At 41.4% G+C, this 17041-nt stretch overlaps 2 protein-coding genes across 11 annotated transcripts in view; both read left to right on the forward strand.

Moving 5' to 3' along the window:
* Nucleotides 1–10376, forward strand: part of zmiz1a (zinc finger, MIZ-type containing 1a) — a 110526-nt gene extending 100150 nt beyond the window's left edge. For 5 of the 10 annotated variants that reach the window (XM_029120285.2, XM_029120288.2, XM_029120289.2 and 2 more), the window contains 12 exons: nucleotides 139–301; nucleotides 938–1139; nucleotides 2182–2260; nucleotides 2337–2468; nucleotides 2763–2868; nucleotides 3109–3269; nucleotides 3675–3742; nucleotides 3849–3917; nucleotides 4481–4749; nucleotides 4886–5076; nucleotides 6371–6646; nucleotides 7277–10376. In XM_029120285.2, coding sequence (XP_028976118.1) covers nucleotides 139–301; nucleotides 938–1139; nucleotides 2182–2260; nucleotides 2337–2468; nucleotides 2763–2868; nucleotides 3109–3269; nucleotides 3675–3742; nucleotides 3849–3917; nucleotides 4481–4749; nucleotides 4886–5076; nucleotides 6371–6646; nucleotides 7277–7384 — 1824 coding nt within the window. In that variant the 3' untranslated portion in view covers nucleotides 7385–10376. The remainder of the gene's footprint in view (nucleotides 1–138; nucleotides 302–937; nucleotides 1140–2181; nucleotides 2261–2336; nucleotides 2469–2762; nucleotides 2869–3108; nucleotides 3270–3674; nucleotides 3743–3848; nucleotides 3918–4480; nucleotides 4750–4885; nucleotides 5077–6370; nucleotides 6647–7276) is intronic. The other 5 variants (XM_029120290.2, XM_034292617.1, XM_029120291.2 and 2 more) reach the window with 4 other exon arrangements.
* Nucleotides 10377–10981: 605 nt separating this feature from the next.
* ppifa (peptidylprolyl isomerase Fa) lies at nucleotides 10982–15498 on the forward strand. Its single transcript, XM_010889106.3, has 6 exons — nucleotides 10982–11181; nucleotides 11817–11847; nucleotides 11992–12080; nucleotides 12266–12362; nucleotides 13514–13589; nucleotides 14834–15498. Exons 1-6 carry the CDS (start codon nucleotides 11038–11040, stop codon nucleotides 14967–14969), a joined length of 573 nt encoding a protein of 190 aa, XP_010887408.1. The 5' UTR covers nucleotides 10982–11037; the 3' UTR covers nucleotides 14970–15498.
* Nucleotides 15499–17041: the final 1543 nt, after the last annotated feature.

Here is a 17041-nt window from a genome sequence, read left to right on the forward strand (position 1 = left end):
GTACGTCCATTTTTAGCCGTTGTCTAAATGGGAGCGCCAACTGATTCATTTCATTTCCCAATCTGTCTCGTGGGCTGCCCTTAACATGTGTCTCTCTTCCTGAACTTCGCTTTCCCCCCTCTCTCCGCCTCTTTGCAGGCCCCCCGGCCGGGTAACTACCCCCACTCGCCGGTGCCTGGCAACCCCACCCCCCCCATGACCCCTGGGAGCAGCATGCCGCCATACCTCTCGCCCAACCAGGATGTCAAGCCCCCGTTCCCGCCCGACATGAAACCAAATTTGACAGCGCTTCCACCTCCCAGTGAGTACTTTCTGAAACTCTAACACACACTAACCCGAACCAGAATCCCAAAAGCCTTATCTTGAACCTTAACTTAAACCTAACCCTAGCCTACCTCTAACACCTTTCCTTTAACTCCTAATCATAATTCTAATCCTAATTTTAAACCCATAAGCCAACAATTGGAACATCTCCCTACAAGAATAAATCTTTTTTGTTTACTTTCCATGCAGGGATTCTGTTCCCCAAAGGGGTTGTAAGACCTATACACACACACGCACAGTATAATGTAAAGACACTACAGGAGAGCTATTCCAATCTGTCACTAGCACTTTAGATGCCTGAAGCTAAAAATAAGAATAAGACCAACGAACCCATCAGACCTGACTACTTCACTATCAGGGGTGGGGTAAATCCTGTTTCACTTTCAGTCAGTTCAGGAAGTACTCTGAAACTGTTATTTTCAATACTTTTAACATTAGAACCATTTGAAATTAAAATTGTACTGCTGCATGCTGCTCGAATGCCTGGTTGTTGCTGACTCTTATGGCACCTAACCGTTCTATGGACACAGGGTTATCCTGGTACCCCAGTCTCAGTCTCCAGCATGTGTGACTGTTAATAAACCAGTATGCAACTCTTACCCCACTACCACAGATACAGTAAAAAGGAAAGCTGACGTCCTGTCTTCCTGTCCTGTCTCTCCGCTCCAATCAGCCAATCCCAACGAGGAGTTGCGGTTGACGTTCCCAGTCCGGGACGGCGTGGTGTTGGAGCCTTTCCGGTTGGAACACAACCTGGCCGTCAGTAACCATGTCTACCACCTACGACCATCAGTACACCAGACCCTCATGTGGAGGTGAGACACACACACACACATCTGAGACGGTACACCAGACCCAAGTCTTAAGGTTTCACTGTGTGGTCAGAGCAAATGATGACTAAACAAAAGCTTGCTAGATTACTAACAACCTTGCTAGAATCCCCTGGCCTGAGAGGGGTGAATAAGCTGAATGTCTTTCTTTCTTTGAACAAGACATTTAAATGTAGTTGCTCCTGTATCGGTGTAAAAGAAAGACGTACACCATGGCTGTGACCCCAGTCTCACTATGACATTTCTCTCTCCTGGACAACATTTAGTCATGTTCCCACTCTCATGGACAACATTTAGTCATGTTACCACACTTCTGGACAATATTTTGTCATGTTCCCACTATTCTGGATGATATTTAGTCATGTTCCCACTATCTTTGACAATATTTAGTCATGTTCGCGCTATTCTGGACAATATTTAGTCATGTTCCCATTCTTCGGGACAACGTTTAGTCATGTTCCCACTGTCCTGGACAACATTTAGTCATGTTCCCACTATTCTGGATGATATTCAGTCATGTTCCCACTATTCTGGATGATATTTAGTCATGTTCCCACTATCCTGGACAATATTTAGTCATGTTCGCCCTATTCTGGACGATATTTAGTCATGTTCCCACTATCCTGGACAATATTTAGTAATGTTCCCACTATCCTGGACAATATTTAGTCATGTTCCCACTTTTCTGGACCACATTTAGTCATGTTCCCACTAACTTGGACTATATTGAACAATTGCAGTCCTGAGAAATTTAAGAATGTTTAATATAATAATATAGCTTTTTGCATTTGGATTTGAGTCATTTATCTATTTAGCTAGAGTTATCTGAATGGATTGACAAGTGTAATTAGGGTTCAATACGTTCCTTTAGGGAACCACGACAAGATTCTGACATTAACCCTTAACCAATTAAACAGGTTTGCTAGAGATGGGCTGAGACAGAAATTTACTTTCTGGATAGATGATCCACAGTAGTGGTTTTGGAAACTCAGTTCTGTATTTGACTTTTGCCCTCTGACCCTTCTAGGTCAGACCTGGAGCTGCAGTTCAAGTGTTATCACCATGAAGACAGACAGATGAACACTAACTGGCCCGCCTCTGTCCAGGTCAGTACACACACAGAGACACAAACATGCGTACACACACACCCAGACACGCTCTCACTGTCCTTCCTCCTTCCAGGTCAGTGTCAACGCCACACCCCTGACCATCGAGCGGGGTGATAACAAGACGTCCCATAAACCTTTGCACCTGAAGCATGTGTGTCAGCCTGGCAGAAACACCATTCAGATCACAGTCACTGCCTGCTGCTGTGTGAGTATTCCACAGCATGTTCAAGATCTGCTCAACTTTCAGTCCGCATTGTGATGGTGTAATTGGTTGATACAGCCCTGTTCTGTGGTGTTTACTGAACGCGTGTATAAGCCCGTCTTTGTAGCAGGTCCATACATTCTGTCAAGTTCAAAGAACAAAATAACTTTTTTATATATATACATATATGTATAATTCTTGAAGTGTTTCTAATCCATTATTTATACCTTTGTCTTCTGCGTGTAAAGATGTTTTATGTTTTACGTCTTTATTTCCGACTTTCTCCCACACATGCAGTCGCATCTGTTTGTGCTGCAGCTGGTCCACAGACCTTCAGTCCGCTCCGTTCTGCAAGGACTGCTGAAGAAGAGACTTCTTCCAGCAGAACACTGCATCACCAAGAGTATGCTACACCGCCTTTAACACATGGGACCGTAGCCTTTAACCCGGTCCAAATAGAACTCCTCCTTGTGTCATCGCAATTATATTGTACTACAGAACTACTATTTACCCTGTCTGACTTAACGATCAGTCCTGTGTACAAGAATGTTATCCCCTCCGGTCTGTACCTAGCTAATGTATAATCTATTTATTTTTCTCCATTTCTCTCTTCCCCTCCCTCCTTCCCACTTCTTTTCTCCAGTTAAGAGGAACTTTAGCAGTGTTGCGGCCTCGTCGGGTAACACCAATCTGAATGGAGAGGACGGCGTGGAACAGACCGCTATCAAAGTGTCCCTCAAATGTCCAATCACATTTAGACGCATCCAGCTGCCCGCCAGGGGCCACGACTGCAAACACGTACAGGTATGATGGCGGGGGGGCGTTCTGACGGCACATTGACCTTCCGGGTCCAAAGGTATTATGCCAGTATTTGTCCGGGTCGATAGTTTAACCCCAGTTCACCCAAGTTTTCCTTAGCATTGCTTAGCTTTGATCAAACTATAGTTCGATGCATTTTATGGACCCACGTCTCTATTCATTTGGTTTAGGACTTAATTTAAAAATACTAAATGATGGAAAATCCATAATGGCAGACTGTGTTCCAGACCTTTTCGACAAACTGGGCTGTCTGGGCGATTGTTTAAAATTACGTGCATATACTTTCTGACGTTATTAAAGCACTCTGAACAAAAGAATAATACCATGTAAAACAATAGTTTTTTTTTTATAATCAAGAAACCTTAATCAGTTTTTTCTTGTCTTACACAGTGTTTTGATTTGGAGTCGTATCTGCAGCTGAATTGTGAAAGGGGGACATGGAGGTGTCCTGTATGCAAGTATGTGATGACTGTTTCTAACATGTGTTTTGTTAATAAAGTAATGTCTCTATTATGAATGAGTTAAAATACTTCTTTTGTTGTTCTGGCACTCCTCCCTTCACAGTAAAACAGCGCTGTTAGAAGGCCTTGAGGTGGACCAGTACATGTGGGGAATCCTCAATGCCATACAGAAGTAGGTGTTATTGATCTTCATTATAAAGATATTGCTCAAACTAACTAGGCATGGGAAAGAGGGAACACAATTATTCAAGCCCTTTGTTTATTAAGGAAAAAATATGTGTATACATTTTTTTTGTGCTTCTCAAAGAATGTGAGTTTTAGACCATTGTACAACTATACAGTATTACTAGTTAATCTTTCTGGCCATCCCATGATTTTAGGTATGTGTATTAGGACATATTAGGACATTGAACCTGGTTATGTATATTTAGAATTAAATAAAACCTGTTTGTTTTAATTGGGTTAGCACTGCCACTGAATTGTGGGTTATCCAATCGGTGAGGCTGACTGAGTGGTGGCAACTATTAGATAGTGGGATGAGTTTTGTATACCTATTACATAATCAGTCCTTCATTGTCTTTTTTAGAAAGCACGCTTTTTTAATGGGTAAACATTATTTTACACAATTTCTAATACTCTCATTGTCAACATTTCTTTGTGATAGTGAACTTTTGCACATCCTACTCTCTTAGCAATACTGGACTTTATTACAATGTCCCATTCCTCTTCCCATAGTTCGGAGTTTGAGGAGGTGACCATTGACCCAACATGTAGCTGGCGACCAGTGCCCATCAAGTCTGACCTCCATATTAAAGAAGACCCGGACGGACCGCTGGCAAAACGCTTTAAGACTATGAGCCCTTCCCAGATGACCATGCCTAATGTCATGGAGATGATTGCCCAGCTGGGCCCTGGCCCCTCCCATTACCCATCAGGCCCTGCTCAGCACGGGGTTGGTGGTGCCGGGGGCAACCCAGTGGAGTACGGTGGCCCGAGAGGCCCAGGTAAAGACCAATGTCCAAACACAGTCTTATTTAAATTGTTAGTTAAACTCTTATCCAGAGCAACTACAGTCATATAAAGGTTAGTAAGGCAACCTAAGAAACTGCTCACCTAACTTGTGTTATTCTGTGCTGCTAGGCAACAGTTACCATGGCCACGGGAACTTTGACTTCCCACACGGTAACCCCTCGGGTGGGGGAAGTGGACCAAGAGGAGGGGGATCGCCCTTGAGTGACTTCATCCACCCCCCTCAGTTGTCCCACCCCCCAGACGTCCCCGGGGGTCTCCTATCGCAGGACAAGCCCCTGAGTCATGGAATCAGCGACCCTGTAAGCCACCTACGATGTCCACCACCATCACATACACCAGAGGTTCTAAAAAAATCAGCCTGGATCAATCTGAATACTTATTTCCAGAAGCAGCATACAGAATATTAAACAAGAATAGAAATACTTGCACACTTTCTACAGTGGCTGTCGAAGGTATTTGCCTCCCCTTGGACTGTGTTTTGACTGGGCCACACATTTTGTTTTCAAACCACTCCTGTGTGGCGTTGGCTGTATGTTTGAGATTATTGTCCTGCTGGAAAATGAATCTTCTCCTAAATCCCAGGTTTTCTTGAGGTTCTCTTCCAGGAATTCTCTGTACTTTGCTGCATTTTGCCCTCTATCACAAACATTCTAGTCCCTGATGCAGAGAAACCTCCCCATAGCACGATGCTGCCACCACCATGCTAGGGATGGTGTTCTCTGGATGATGTGCGGTGTTAGCCTTGAGCCAAACATAGAACTTATCATTGAGGTTAAGAAGCTCTATTTAGTTAATCAGAACATAGCGTCTTCTTGGTCTTAGAGTCTTAGAGATTTGCAACTATTGCTTTCTTTTTGCCACTCTCCTTTGAAGGCCACTTTTGTGAAGCACCAGGCTATTGTTGCAGTATGCACCGTGTTTCCCAGCTCAGCCATGGAAGTGGATAACACCTTTGGAGTAGTTCTCTCCATTCCTTACTGTGATGCTGGGCATATTCAGTGCATGAGAAATGTTCAAACCTCTGATTGGTTGCTTTTGAAAATCTATGTTTCGGATTTGCTTTGAATATTAATTCCTCTTCATTGTGTATTTTTTGCTAAGAACTGTACTAACTAACTGTGGGACCTCCCAGAGACATGTGTATTAAACCTAAAATCATGTGAATCAGCTTAATTGCACACAGGTAGACTCCATTCAACTGATCAGTGGCAAAAAATCCCAAATTAAATTCATTTTGGTTTCAGGCTGTAACAATCAAATGTAAAGGAGTCTAAGTGGGCGAATACTTTGGAGAGCCACTGTATAGTTACCTGCAATGTTTGTAAGGCCGTAAAAATACATTGTATTTCAGAAAAGGCACTGATCTCGATCACTTTAGCTTTGGCATTGTGTTGAGCATGGCAGCCTTGCTCATGTCACCCTTTGCATGTCTGCTCAGAGCCTTTTTTAAACACATTTTCCCTCCTCTGTCTTCCTTTCTTTTTTTCTGCCTTTCCATTCAAACTTCCATTTAACTTCCTCCCTCTCTGTCCTTCCCTCCTTCCTTTACTATACATCTCTCATTCCCTCCATCTCTCTCTCTCTCTCTCTCAGATGTCTCATCCTTCCAACACTGATCAGTCCCATAATTCCATGCAACAGCAGAGCTTGCACGCGCCTCCTCACCCCAACAGCCAATCGTTACATCACAGTGGCAGCCATTCAGGGCAGTCGTTACATCACGGCCAATCATCGCAGCCCCCTCGCCAGCAGGCCCTGCCTCCCCAGCAGCAGCAAGGCCAGAACAGCCACCCGCATGGCGATCTGAACTTTAACCCCTCTGGCATCGAAGGTCAAATGAGTGGTGACATGCCCGAGCCCTCTCTAGATGTAAGTGTGACATCATAGTGATGCTTGCGCAAACAGGTACATTTAGTGTTTCTTTAGGGATCCCCATAAGCTACTGCCAAATACAGCAGCAACTCTTCCTGGGGGTCCACAAAAACAGGACCTCAGTCCTAATTTCACAGCATCTTGTAATGTAAGCATCAGACGGTCTTCACCACACAGTTTTCTTGGTTCTTCAATTTGACCTCACACTAACACCACATGATGAACAAGCTTCTTTCACTGAACAAATAGGGTTATTGTCAATTCAGGTAATGAACAGGCTGGAAAACCAAGCTGGAACTCAACCGAGATCATTTTTCTCTCTGTTTTGTTATCTTATAGTTTTGCTAGTGTTAGCGTTGTCTGCTAAAGCTTCTCTCATTGCTTAGCATTGGTCTGATCGAAGATATTAGCAGTGAAGCTGATACATTTAGTTGTCTAAATACTGTTTGGATAAAAATGAGGAGTCTGATGACCATGTATTTTCTTTTTTGTCTCTCTTCTCTTATATCTCCCCCTCTCTCCCACTTTCTCTTCCTCTTTCTTACTCTACCTTTCTTACTTTCTCCCCAATCGCACTCCTACCTCTCTCTCTCTGACTCTCCCTCATCTCTTACTTGCTCTCTGCAGTTGCTTCCAGAGCTGGCCAACCCAGATGAGCTTCTGTCCTATCTGGACCCTCCAGATCTCCCCTCCAACAGCAACGATGACCTCCTCTCCCTCTTTGAGAACAATTAACCCTTTGCCACCCTCACCCCTGAAGCCAAACCCAAACCACACACACATACAAACACACACAGCCCAGTCTGTACTCTGTAGGGTCCAGGGACATACCTTTGTCCTCATATGGACTAGAAGTGGGGACGCTTCCCTGGTGTACTGACCCAAAGTGTAGTGCACTTCCCTATGTGATGCATACCCAGGGTTCAAAGTTCAAACCCTCAGTCAGGTCACACCTCCTACACACTTGGGAACACTGTCGGCCCCACACACACACATACACACACATTGTTTTGTGAAAGGTGGCATCGGAGCAACACCGAATCCCCCGTCAGATGAATATGATGAGGATGACTGTGTGGCAGGAGTGGACACTGTGTGACAGAGACAGACAGGAAATGGGAAATGCACTCATGACCTCACTTCCTCTTCCTCACGCACACTCTTTCTTATGTAAAAACTCTTTGCACTCCGCTGCTGTGGAGCTCCTCTTGCTGACAACAACACTACACTGACAGCCATGTTGGCTGTCTGGCCCTCAACTGATATCTCTTGACTTTTTGAACGAAAACTGTGCAGCTAATAATAAAGTTCTATGTGTATGTCCTCACACAGACAGAACTCTGTGTGGGCTTCTCATTTAGGAAAAAGTGTTGTAGCATTTTCTTTTAATCATCCTTATTTGCCCCTTATAAAAAAAAAAAGAAAAAAAAAAGACGTGAATCGCAAAGAGAAGTCATATTTTTGTCCTGGCTGGTGTTTCTATCTATTCACTTTTTGACGCGTGTTCTTCCATGTCCTGACCCCATTTGCAACCCAACATTTCAACCCTGAATATTGACCCACAGTGTGTTCCTATGACCTCTGACCCTTAGCTCACAGTGTGTGTTTCCTACGGAACGTCAAGTCAGTCAGCGCTGGATTAATTCCACTCAGCCTCCTGGATCACAACGGTCAGAGCCCCACACCTCACCACATGCATAGGTAGAGCCCTGAGAGGAGAGGCCAAGGCCTGTGGAGGAGTATCCAAATCTGAAGCTGCTAGCTCGACCCAAACCGGTCCACAGGATATTACATTGCGATGCCATTTTGGACCATTTCCAAATATTTTAGTTTTTCGGTCACAATGATGAGAATTGTGAGCGTGCGTGTGTGCGTGTGTGTGTGTGCGCGTGAGTCTGGTTGTTTGAGTGACTGTGGGAGACGTCAAGAGAGGATGAGAGTAACGAAAAAGTCCGTCCCTATATAGTCTATCATAGCCAGACACAGCTAGTGTTGCAGAAAATACTTGCCCATTGTAATAGAGCCATATTGCCTGTTTCTCCCTATTTAGCATGAGTCTTCCTTTGTTCCACAGGCCTTCAATTGCTCCTGTAACCATACTGTAAGAGTTGGCCATGTGTAAAGAGGTTCTTGTGTGCCAATGGCCTAAGTTCTATACTAGATGGAAACATTCTTGTTATTAAAAGTTTCTGGCTTTTGCATTTTTTCCCCCCATTGTGTTTTAATTTAACATGATCTTGAAAAGTAATGATTTTGGTTAATGGTAATGTACTGTCTAAATGTTTCTTTCCGTGTATGTTCCACTTTAAATGTTTGTTGGAAAATGGGCATGTGTGATCCATAACCAAAGTTATCCCAGAGTTTATAGAAGGGGTGGAGTTGGAAATCTACTATAAGAATGAGATCCATCTATGCTATACGCAAACACCTAGGGAACCCATCCTTTTTTTTTAAATTTTGTACAAGATCGTAAGGTTTATTATTCTATCCTCATAGCTTTTTTTTGACATTGTTTTCCTATTTTAAGTTATTTTGTTTATCTATTCAGTGACTTTGTGAGAATAATCATACAGTCATTGGTTTACAACAGAACCTGTAGCCTGCAAAATGAAATGGAAGATTTCTAGATCAGTTTATGGATATGAATTTATGAATATTTTTAGGACTTAGGAATGATTCCTAATGATGGTTGAGTCACCAGTACAGAGCTGACCTTATGATCCTTTAGCCTGTCTGTCTGTGTCTGTCTGTCTGTCTGTCGAAGACAAAGCACTGCCACCGCGAGGTATTTTAATTCCCCTACCCTGTCTTTCTGTAGATTTATGTAAACATGATGCTGAAGTCTGGCCTATCAACATTACACTCTATACTCCACATAGACGTTTGAGCCTTGTCCAAACTGTAGCTGTACAGTCAATGGACATGGGTTGAGTGTGTTAGAGGATGCAATGTATTTTCATTTAGAAAATGGGAGCTATTGTGACCCCACCCCTCTCTATTGCATCACTAAAATGTAGGAGGAGAGAGGGGAGGGGCCAGAGGGTTTAAAGGATGCATGTACATAATGTAAATGACAAATAGAGAGACATTAACTTACAGAAATGTAGAACTGTTCCCCATGCAGGGAGCAATGATGCACATTGTGTATTTAGAATTTGTAAAGTTTGCATCCTCCTGTCAGAAGAGGCTGTTGATTTGTGGGAAAAGGAGTCTGTGTTTGATAGGCTGTACAGTTCTCGCTCTTCGACCACACTTGTTCATTTAATATGTAAGATACTTTATTATCTACTCCTCAAACATGGGTGAGTTGGAAAAAGAAAAAAAGACATTTGTTTCCCTTTGTGTAAAATTCAACTTCTGTGTATTTCTCTATTACCTGTGTACTTTATAAAGGTGCTACAACAACAAAATAATAAAGATTCTGAGGTATAAATCGGGACGTTGGAACCATAAGTGGTTTCTAAAGATTGTTGATACCAAATTTACAGTTTGTACAATTTTGGCAACCGTTTTTACTCAATTAGGCAAAACATTACTTCCAAGGTACAATTTGAAGTGATTGGCACACCAAGTGGCAGTTGTCTCTTTTTGTTTTGTACATTCTGTGTACAATCATTTCATATTCTAAACTGGTCATTAAAAAATTGTGATTTTTAGTCTTGCATTACTGTATGTAGGTAGATGTGACATCCTAATATTTATCTAATAAATATGTATTCAGATGAAATTCATGCTTTATGGTCTTGGTTTTCAAATGCGTCTTATTTCCACATTGAACTGTAAATTGTAAATTGCATGATCAAACACCAGACTATCACAATGGAGAAAGTTGGATCTATGAAGACCTAGCATTTGCATCGTAATGAATAGCCTTTCTTTATAAGAGTATCATTTATTGCATTTGTAAAGTGCTTTTCATTATAGACGTCTAATCTGAAAGTGCATTAAAAAGAAAAAAAATATTAAATAAGTAAAAGCATTATCAGATAAAAATGTATACATTGAACTGTAATGATAATACAGTAAACTAAAATTATAATACATATAAATCAATGTTTATACCAAGGTTATCAGCAAAACACATGCATTCATGTTTTATGAAACCTACAATGAAAAGATGTGGGGTCTTTTATATCATTTCCGTCTGTTAACACATTGCATTCCATGTACTGGACACCAAGGAATAAGAAATTCAAACAGTGAAAATGATGGTACTATGCAATATTGTATACCCGAAAATGAATAATCAAATCCTAGAGGTATTTGTTTATTTTAATGAGCAATATATTCATGTGCATAACGTCACCATTTTCTCTGGGGGTCTTTGCTACGTCATGTGTGTAAACACACCATACCCCATTCTCAGGACATAATTGACAACTGCAAATATGTTACAAATGAAAAATCGTATAAAATATTGCTCTTTAGCCATTGCTGCGGCCAGGTTTTTTTCGTCTGGACCTGTCAAGAACCCAGTCGTGTATTTTGACATCGCAGCTGACAATGAACCTCTGGGAAGAATCTTAATAGAGGTAGCTAGCATATGATTTAAGCTTGCTAGTTAGCTATCCTGTTCATGTTAGATGAGCACTTGTTGTAAGCTAGCTCTGCCGTTAGCTACCAAAAATACCAGGTTTTAACCGCAGACAGACATATCACATAGCTTTCTAGAATAATTTAATTGTTGACAGTTTATTGTACTGCTGTTTCAGCTGAGCTTACTTGTCTAGGTAAAAGTATGAGCCAAGTATTTTTTTATACATGAAGTATCGAAAGTGTGGCTAAAAAGTGAGCTATCTAGCCATTCTTGTCTCTAATGTTTGCTAATTATGTCTCAGCTCTTTATTTATTACAGTTGGTTTTGTAAGTCATATTTTGGTAATATGATTGCATGCTGTAGATAGCTAGCTGAACTTGCTAATCACTAGTTGTCAACCAAGCATGTGTGTACTGTAGCCTATTTGTTATCATGCACAGAAAAGGACAACATTATGAGAAAAGCTTCGTGAACGTCTAGCAATAGACAACATTACTGTATTGAGTAGCTTTCTAGCAGGATATACCAATAAAATATTTATCTACAGATATTACAGACAAAAAAGTATGGGGGAAGAATTAAACCTGTTCATTTAGCCACCTCACATATTTTATTTACATGTAATTACAGTTGAATGCAGCTATTGTACCCAAAACAGCAGGTAAGCATTGGTTTGTGTTCTATAGAATATATAGAATATTTCTTAAATGACATTGATCTGGCCAATGACAAATCTAATGCTGGTATGTGTGACCTTAAATTGGGGTTTAACTACAACTGAACTGATGTTGTCGTTTTCTCACAGAGAACTTCAGAGCCCTGTGCACTGGTGAGCATGGCTTTGGATACAAAGGATCAGTGTTCCATAGAGTCATTCCTGAATTCATGTGTCAGGTAATGTTGACATGTTTACGTCATCACAGAGAAACCTCTTATTATCCGTGAATAGCAAAAGACAGCACTCGCAACGGATGTATTTCTGAACTGCAGTGTTCTGTTTGCCTCGTAAATACCAGACTGATAATCGACTGAGTAATTTCTTCTTAAAGTAAGAGCACTTATGTACTGTTTGCCCTCAGGGAGGAGATTTCACACATCACAACGGGACTGGTGGGAAGTCTATATATGGGACAAAGTTCAGTGATGAGAACTTCAAACTGAAACACACTGGGCCAGGTACCACGGATCTCTACCCCGGCAGCTTCCTCTGAATCCTCCTTTTTTTGCCAAGTTGTGCTGTATTGGGCCCAAAGTGTCTCAGACAAGATCCTAGAAACGTTATGATGGTTAAATTATTGCTATACTTTTCGCCTGAAATTATCATTCACTTTTCTTTAAATACTACGCTTGTTATTATTGCCTAATTTGCCGGCAAGCGTGACCTTTTTATCCAATTTGCAAATTTTAAACTGTGTGCTCATCATTGCCATTTTACCAATGCTCTTTTCACAACTGTTCAACACTTTGGTTAAGTAGGCATGAAGTCACTTGTTGCACAATATAATAGAGAGTTGTTGCTTAATATGGGTTGTAGTTGCTTCCAGATCCCAAAGTCTTGGCTATTTTAAAAATATAAACAAGTTATCTGTCTCCCAGTTTTAAGGTATCAATGGAAAAATGCATTCAGGTGATATAAATTAATGAGTTAATGGCAAGAATGGTTCTCAGAATTGAATGCGATGTGCAACTGAATGTACTCTACATTTAAAAACCAATAATTCAAGTGTCTGTGAAAACCAACGCGCAAATGTGAGGGATGCAACCTCTCAAGCCTCTCAAACAGAACATAGATATATTTTAGGCTGGATGCTTTGTGGTCTGGGGTCCGGCCTGGTTAAGCACCCACCATTGTTGGGCCGGAAAGCAGTTATTTGAGAGCACAACATGAGCATTGGAGACCTCATTGTAATCCCTGTAGTAGTGTCTCTCCACTAGATGGCATTATCAGCTCTACTGACTTGTTGTTTCAATACAAGCTGCTTAGTGCCCAAGTTAACATCTTATTGATCATAAAAATATTTGAACCCTACATTGATGGATGAGTACTTAAGCTCAAGTTATGGTCTACTGTGTAATGACAGCCTGGCTGTAATTATAGTAAAGGGAAATATAGACCTTTACCCAATACAGATGTGCTCTTTGTTTTATGCCCTGCAGGCAGTTAGACCAGTGTTCCTATCCAGTCTCTGTTCATTTTGTTAGTGGACAACATTTGGTTTCTCTGCATGCTTGCTAAAAGGTCTGGAAAAGTACTACTGCATATTCAGTTGACAATGTACTTAAATGAAATGTTATGATATTACAAGCATCACTGTTTCCTCTCGTAGGTGTCTTGTCAATGGCAAATTCAGGGCCGAACACAAATGGTTCTCAGTTCTTCATCTGCACAGTTAAAACTGAATGGTAAGTTATGTATTAGGCCGGCAGTTTTGTATCATTGACATTTACATCCAACACAAATGTTTATTTTAACATCAATACTTGATCCTGTTATCCCAGGTGTAGCAGATCAGATACCACTGATCTGACCATCAGAAATATGTCAGAAATGTGGGGAAATCTAATGTCTTCCAGACCCAAATTAATGCACAATATAGAAAATGCTGAACTTTTCTTTCACAACCCCGCAAAATAGTTTTAAGCGGTCTGGCAATTAACATTATTGTTTCACATGCATTTCTTTCCAGAATACCTTTGTGTTTTGCTCATTTCTGAGCGTTCATTTGGGGATCTGTATCCATCCGTTTCGTGTTTCCGTTCCTGTTCCCCGTACAGTTGGTGACAGGCTGTCTTCGATACCACTTTGATTTGAACGAAACCTGTGTGAATGATGCGTCCTGAGATCCAGTGTTTAGTAAATGATAGTGATTGGCCAGATAGTGGCATTATTGACATGTAGAATGTTAGCCTCACCAGGTCAAGACCCTCACCCTGTTTAGAGAAACCAGTCCAGTTAACCGAGCAATATCTCAGACACCGATGGCCCTGTTTTTCGTTGAAACTTGGATTCATGATGTCTTGATCTTTTGGCATTTCCTTAACCAGGCTGATTCACAAAAGGTCCGGGGATGACGTATTTGTACAATTGGATTGATTTTGTATTGGCAATATATTGCTTCACCATACAGGAAAGCCCCACCTGGCCTGTTCACAAATGAAGGCATATGATTGCACCCATTTGGGGATGTCTGATGCCAGGCCTTTCATTGTCTTATTAACTTACCACCAGAGCTGCAAGAGCGCCTCAAAGTACTTTTTTCTCAGGGCTTTACATGTGCATTACATTATACCAAGGTCATAAAATTTATTCAAAAATCCAACAATCTCTTCCTCAATAGGCCTGTCCACTCCACTTCTCTGTGAAAAAGCTGCACATTTCCGATCCCTTATCTCTAGTGGAAACATCGTGAAATCACGGTCGGATCTCAGTTCATTGAGTTCGGGTATGTTTGTGAAGACCTTTGATCCATACTCGTTTTCATATATACTCTCCACTGCCTCTCTTTCTTCCTCCTCTCTGTGTCTCCCTCTCTGTCTCCCTCTCTCTGTCTTTCCCTCTGTCTGTCTTTCTCTCCATCTGTCCACATCTCTCTCCCTCTCTCTCTTTCTCCCTCCCTCGCCTCTGTGTCCCTGTCTGTCTGTCTCAGGCTGAATGATAAACATGTGGTGTTTGGTCAGGTGAAGGAGGGCATGGACATAGTATTCAAGATGGAGTCCTTCGGTTGTCATGATGGTGGCGTGGTGAAGAAAATCGCCATCACAGACTGTGGGGAGATCAAGTAAAACACACTAAAACTGATGAAATACACACAAACATCAGAGAATGGCGCTATGGAAAAGGGCTTTTGGAAACAACTGAGCTTTTCTAGGTGGGTTTTCTCATATGTTTATTTTTTTTGTCTTAATTATTTATTACTTTCCAATCATCAGAACCATGTAATTTATCCATTAATGAATGGCAATCATGAATACACTAGCCATGTGTCTCATAAATGTTGTCTCATTGCCTTTGGACACACAACATATTTATAGAATTTATACTTATTTCCTGTAGTCTGTACGAACTCTCATGACTATCAGGTTTTTTCGTAACGTTTATTTTAGACATTTAGTTACTGTGTGGTGAGGTTTGAACATTGTTCATCACAGGCACTAAGATACTTCTAAAAGGGGTGCTTTTCATCCTACAATATTTTTGTAAAGAACATAATGGATGAACTATTTATAGCATGGACAATGCACCTAATGCAAACAGTAAACTGTACATCATTGTAAATTTACTGCCAGAATAAAGCCATGTTTTCAGATGTTTCATTGCCTACTCTTGCCACTATTGATTCCTGCTTTTTAGACTTCCTGGTAAGGATCCAATGTCTTTTTTTAGACAGCCAGACCTCCAACACAACTTCCTGTCCTTCAGAGCAGGACATGACATGGTAGATTTGGCTTCCATTTGTCCATAAACCCCCCTGTACTGGGATATCTACTGGTTCATCTCACTTTGCTCCAAACAATGCTGAGAAGGTCAGCTTACTGAAAGTATGATAAACTCCCTAAAATAGTGCAAAACCTTGTACAATAGAACAGCATCGACTTTTTGTGTGCAGTCACTTCAAGTCAGCAGACAGTTATACCACTAGTAATAAACAGAAATGCAGCTACAACAACTGGTGGTTATTGTATTGTTAATTAAGCAGGTACTACATGATTGTGACATTATAAAATATTTTCCTACCACACTTTGTTTAACGTAAGTATCTTTGTTGGTTGTGGGTTCATCCCAAACGAAATAGGATATAATCATTATACTTATATGATTCTAGTTACCATTATTTAAATGGTTTGGTTCCTCTATTTATTAAGGCTCAGTTTCCCCTGTCCGCCAGTGACATGCAGTTTTGAGTGGCCAGACTGTCTGAAAAACCAGAGACAGTCTGGGTGGTGGTGCTGCTTATCAAACTAATACTTTATGAAAGTAAATAATGAACCAAACGTGAAAAAGCTTCCCTGGCTCCTAAATGAAACCATATGTGCTCTGACCTTCCAGCCGTTTGTTTGAATTCTCCAGTTACATTGTTACCATAGCGACACTCTAGCCCCCGGTTCTGTTTGAGCTGGGGATGTTGTAACAAACTTGATATAATTTGGGTCCCCACCCTCTTGTGAGGTTTTAACTATTTGGAATGTGTGTCCAAAGCCATGCATGGAAACTTGGCTTGGCAGCCTACGTCCAGTGCCATATGTCGACTCATATACTCATGTGAAACAATAACATGTTTACAATCAATTCAGTATCTCCAGCATAAACCCAAATGTATAGTGTTATCTTCAGACAGGCATTAACGTGTGCTCTCAACTACTCTGTTAATGTCGCGGACAAAAGGTTTCTCCGAGATTAAAACCTTCCTAACGATCAACCATTCTGAAGTGGCTCTCTGGACTTTTCGGCTCTCTCAAACATCTTCACCCTCACTCTGTTACCCAACCAGCAGCCCCCCCCCCCCCCCCCTCTCCGATTCAAATACTAATAAAATACTTTTTCCTTCGGCCTGGCACATTAGGCCAATAGAATAGTCCCAAATCCCCTACACACCCATTTGGGGCTCAAGTCAGCTTGGAGCAAATAGTGTTTGAAGGAATCTTAATATTTGAACCTAAGTCTGTTACAGACCTGCACAGAGCCCCAGCACATTTAATCCATTTAAGGCCTCCACAACGTAATCTACACTGTCCACTCTGTGTTATCTATGGGAGAAAAACCTGGAGATGTACTTTAGATACTGAAGGCAGCCACAGTCTGAAAGAAACAGAAACAATGCCTGATACAGTACTGTATGTGGTGCTGCCTGGAAAGT

Source organism: Esox lucius, chromosome 6 (assembly GCF_011004845.1).
Source record: "Esox lucius isolate fEsoLuc1 chromosome 6, fEsoLuc1.pri, whole genome shotgun sequence".
NCBI classification, from domain to species: domain Eukaryota; kingdom Metazoa; phylum Chordata; class Actinopteri; order Esociformes; family Esocidae; genus Esox; species Esox lucius.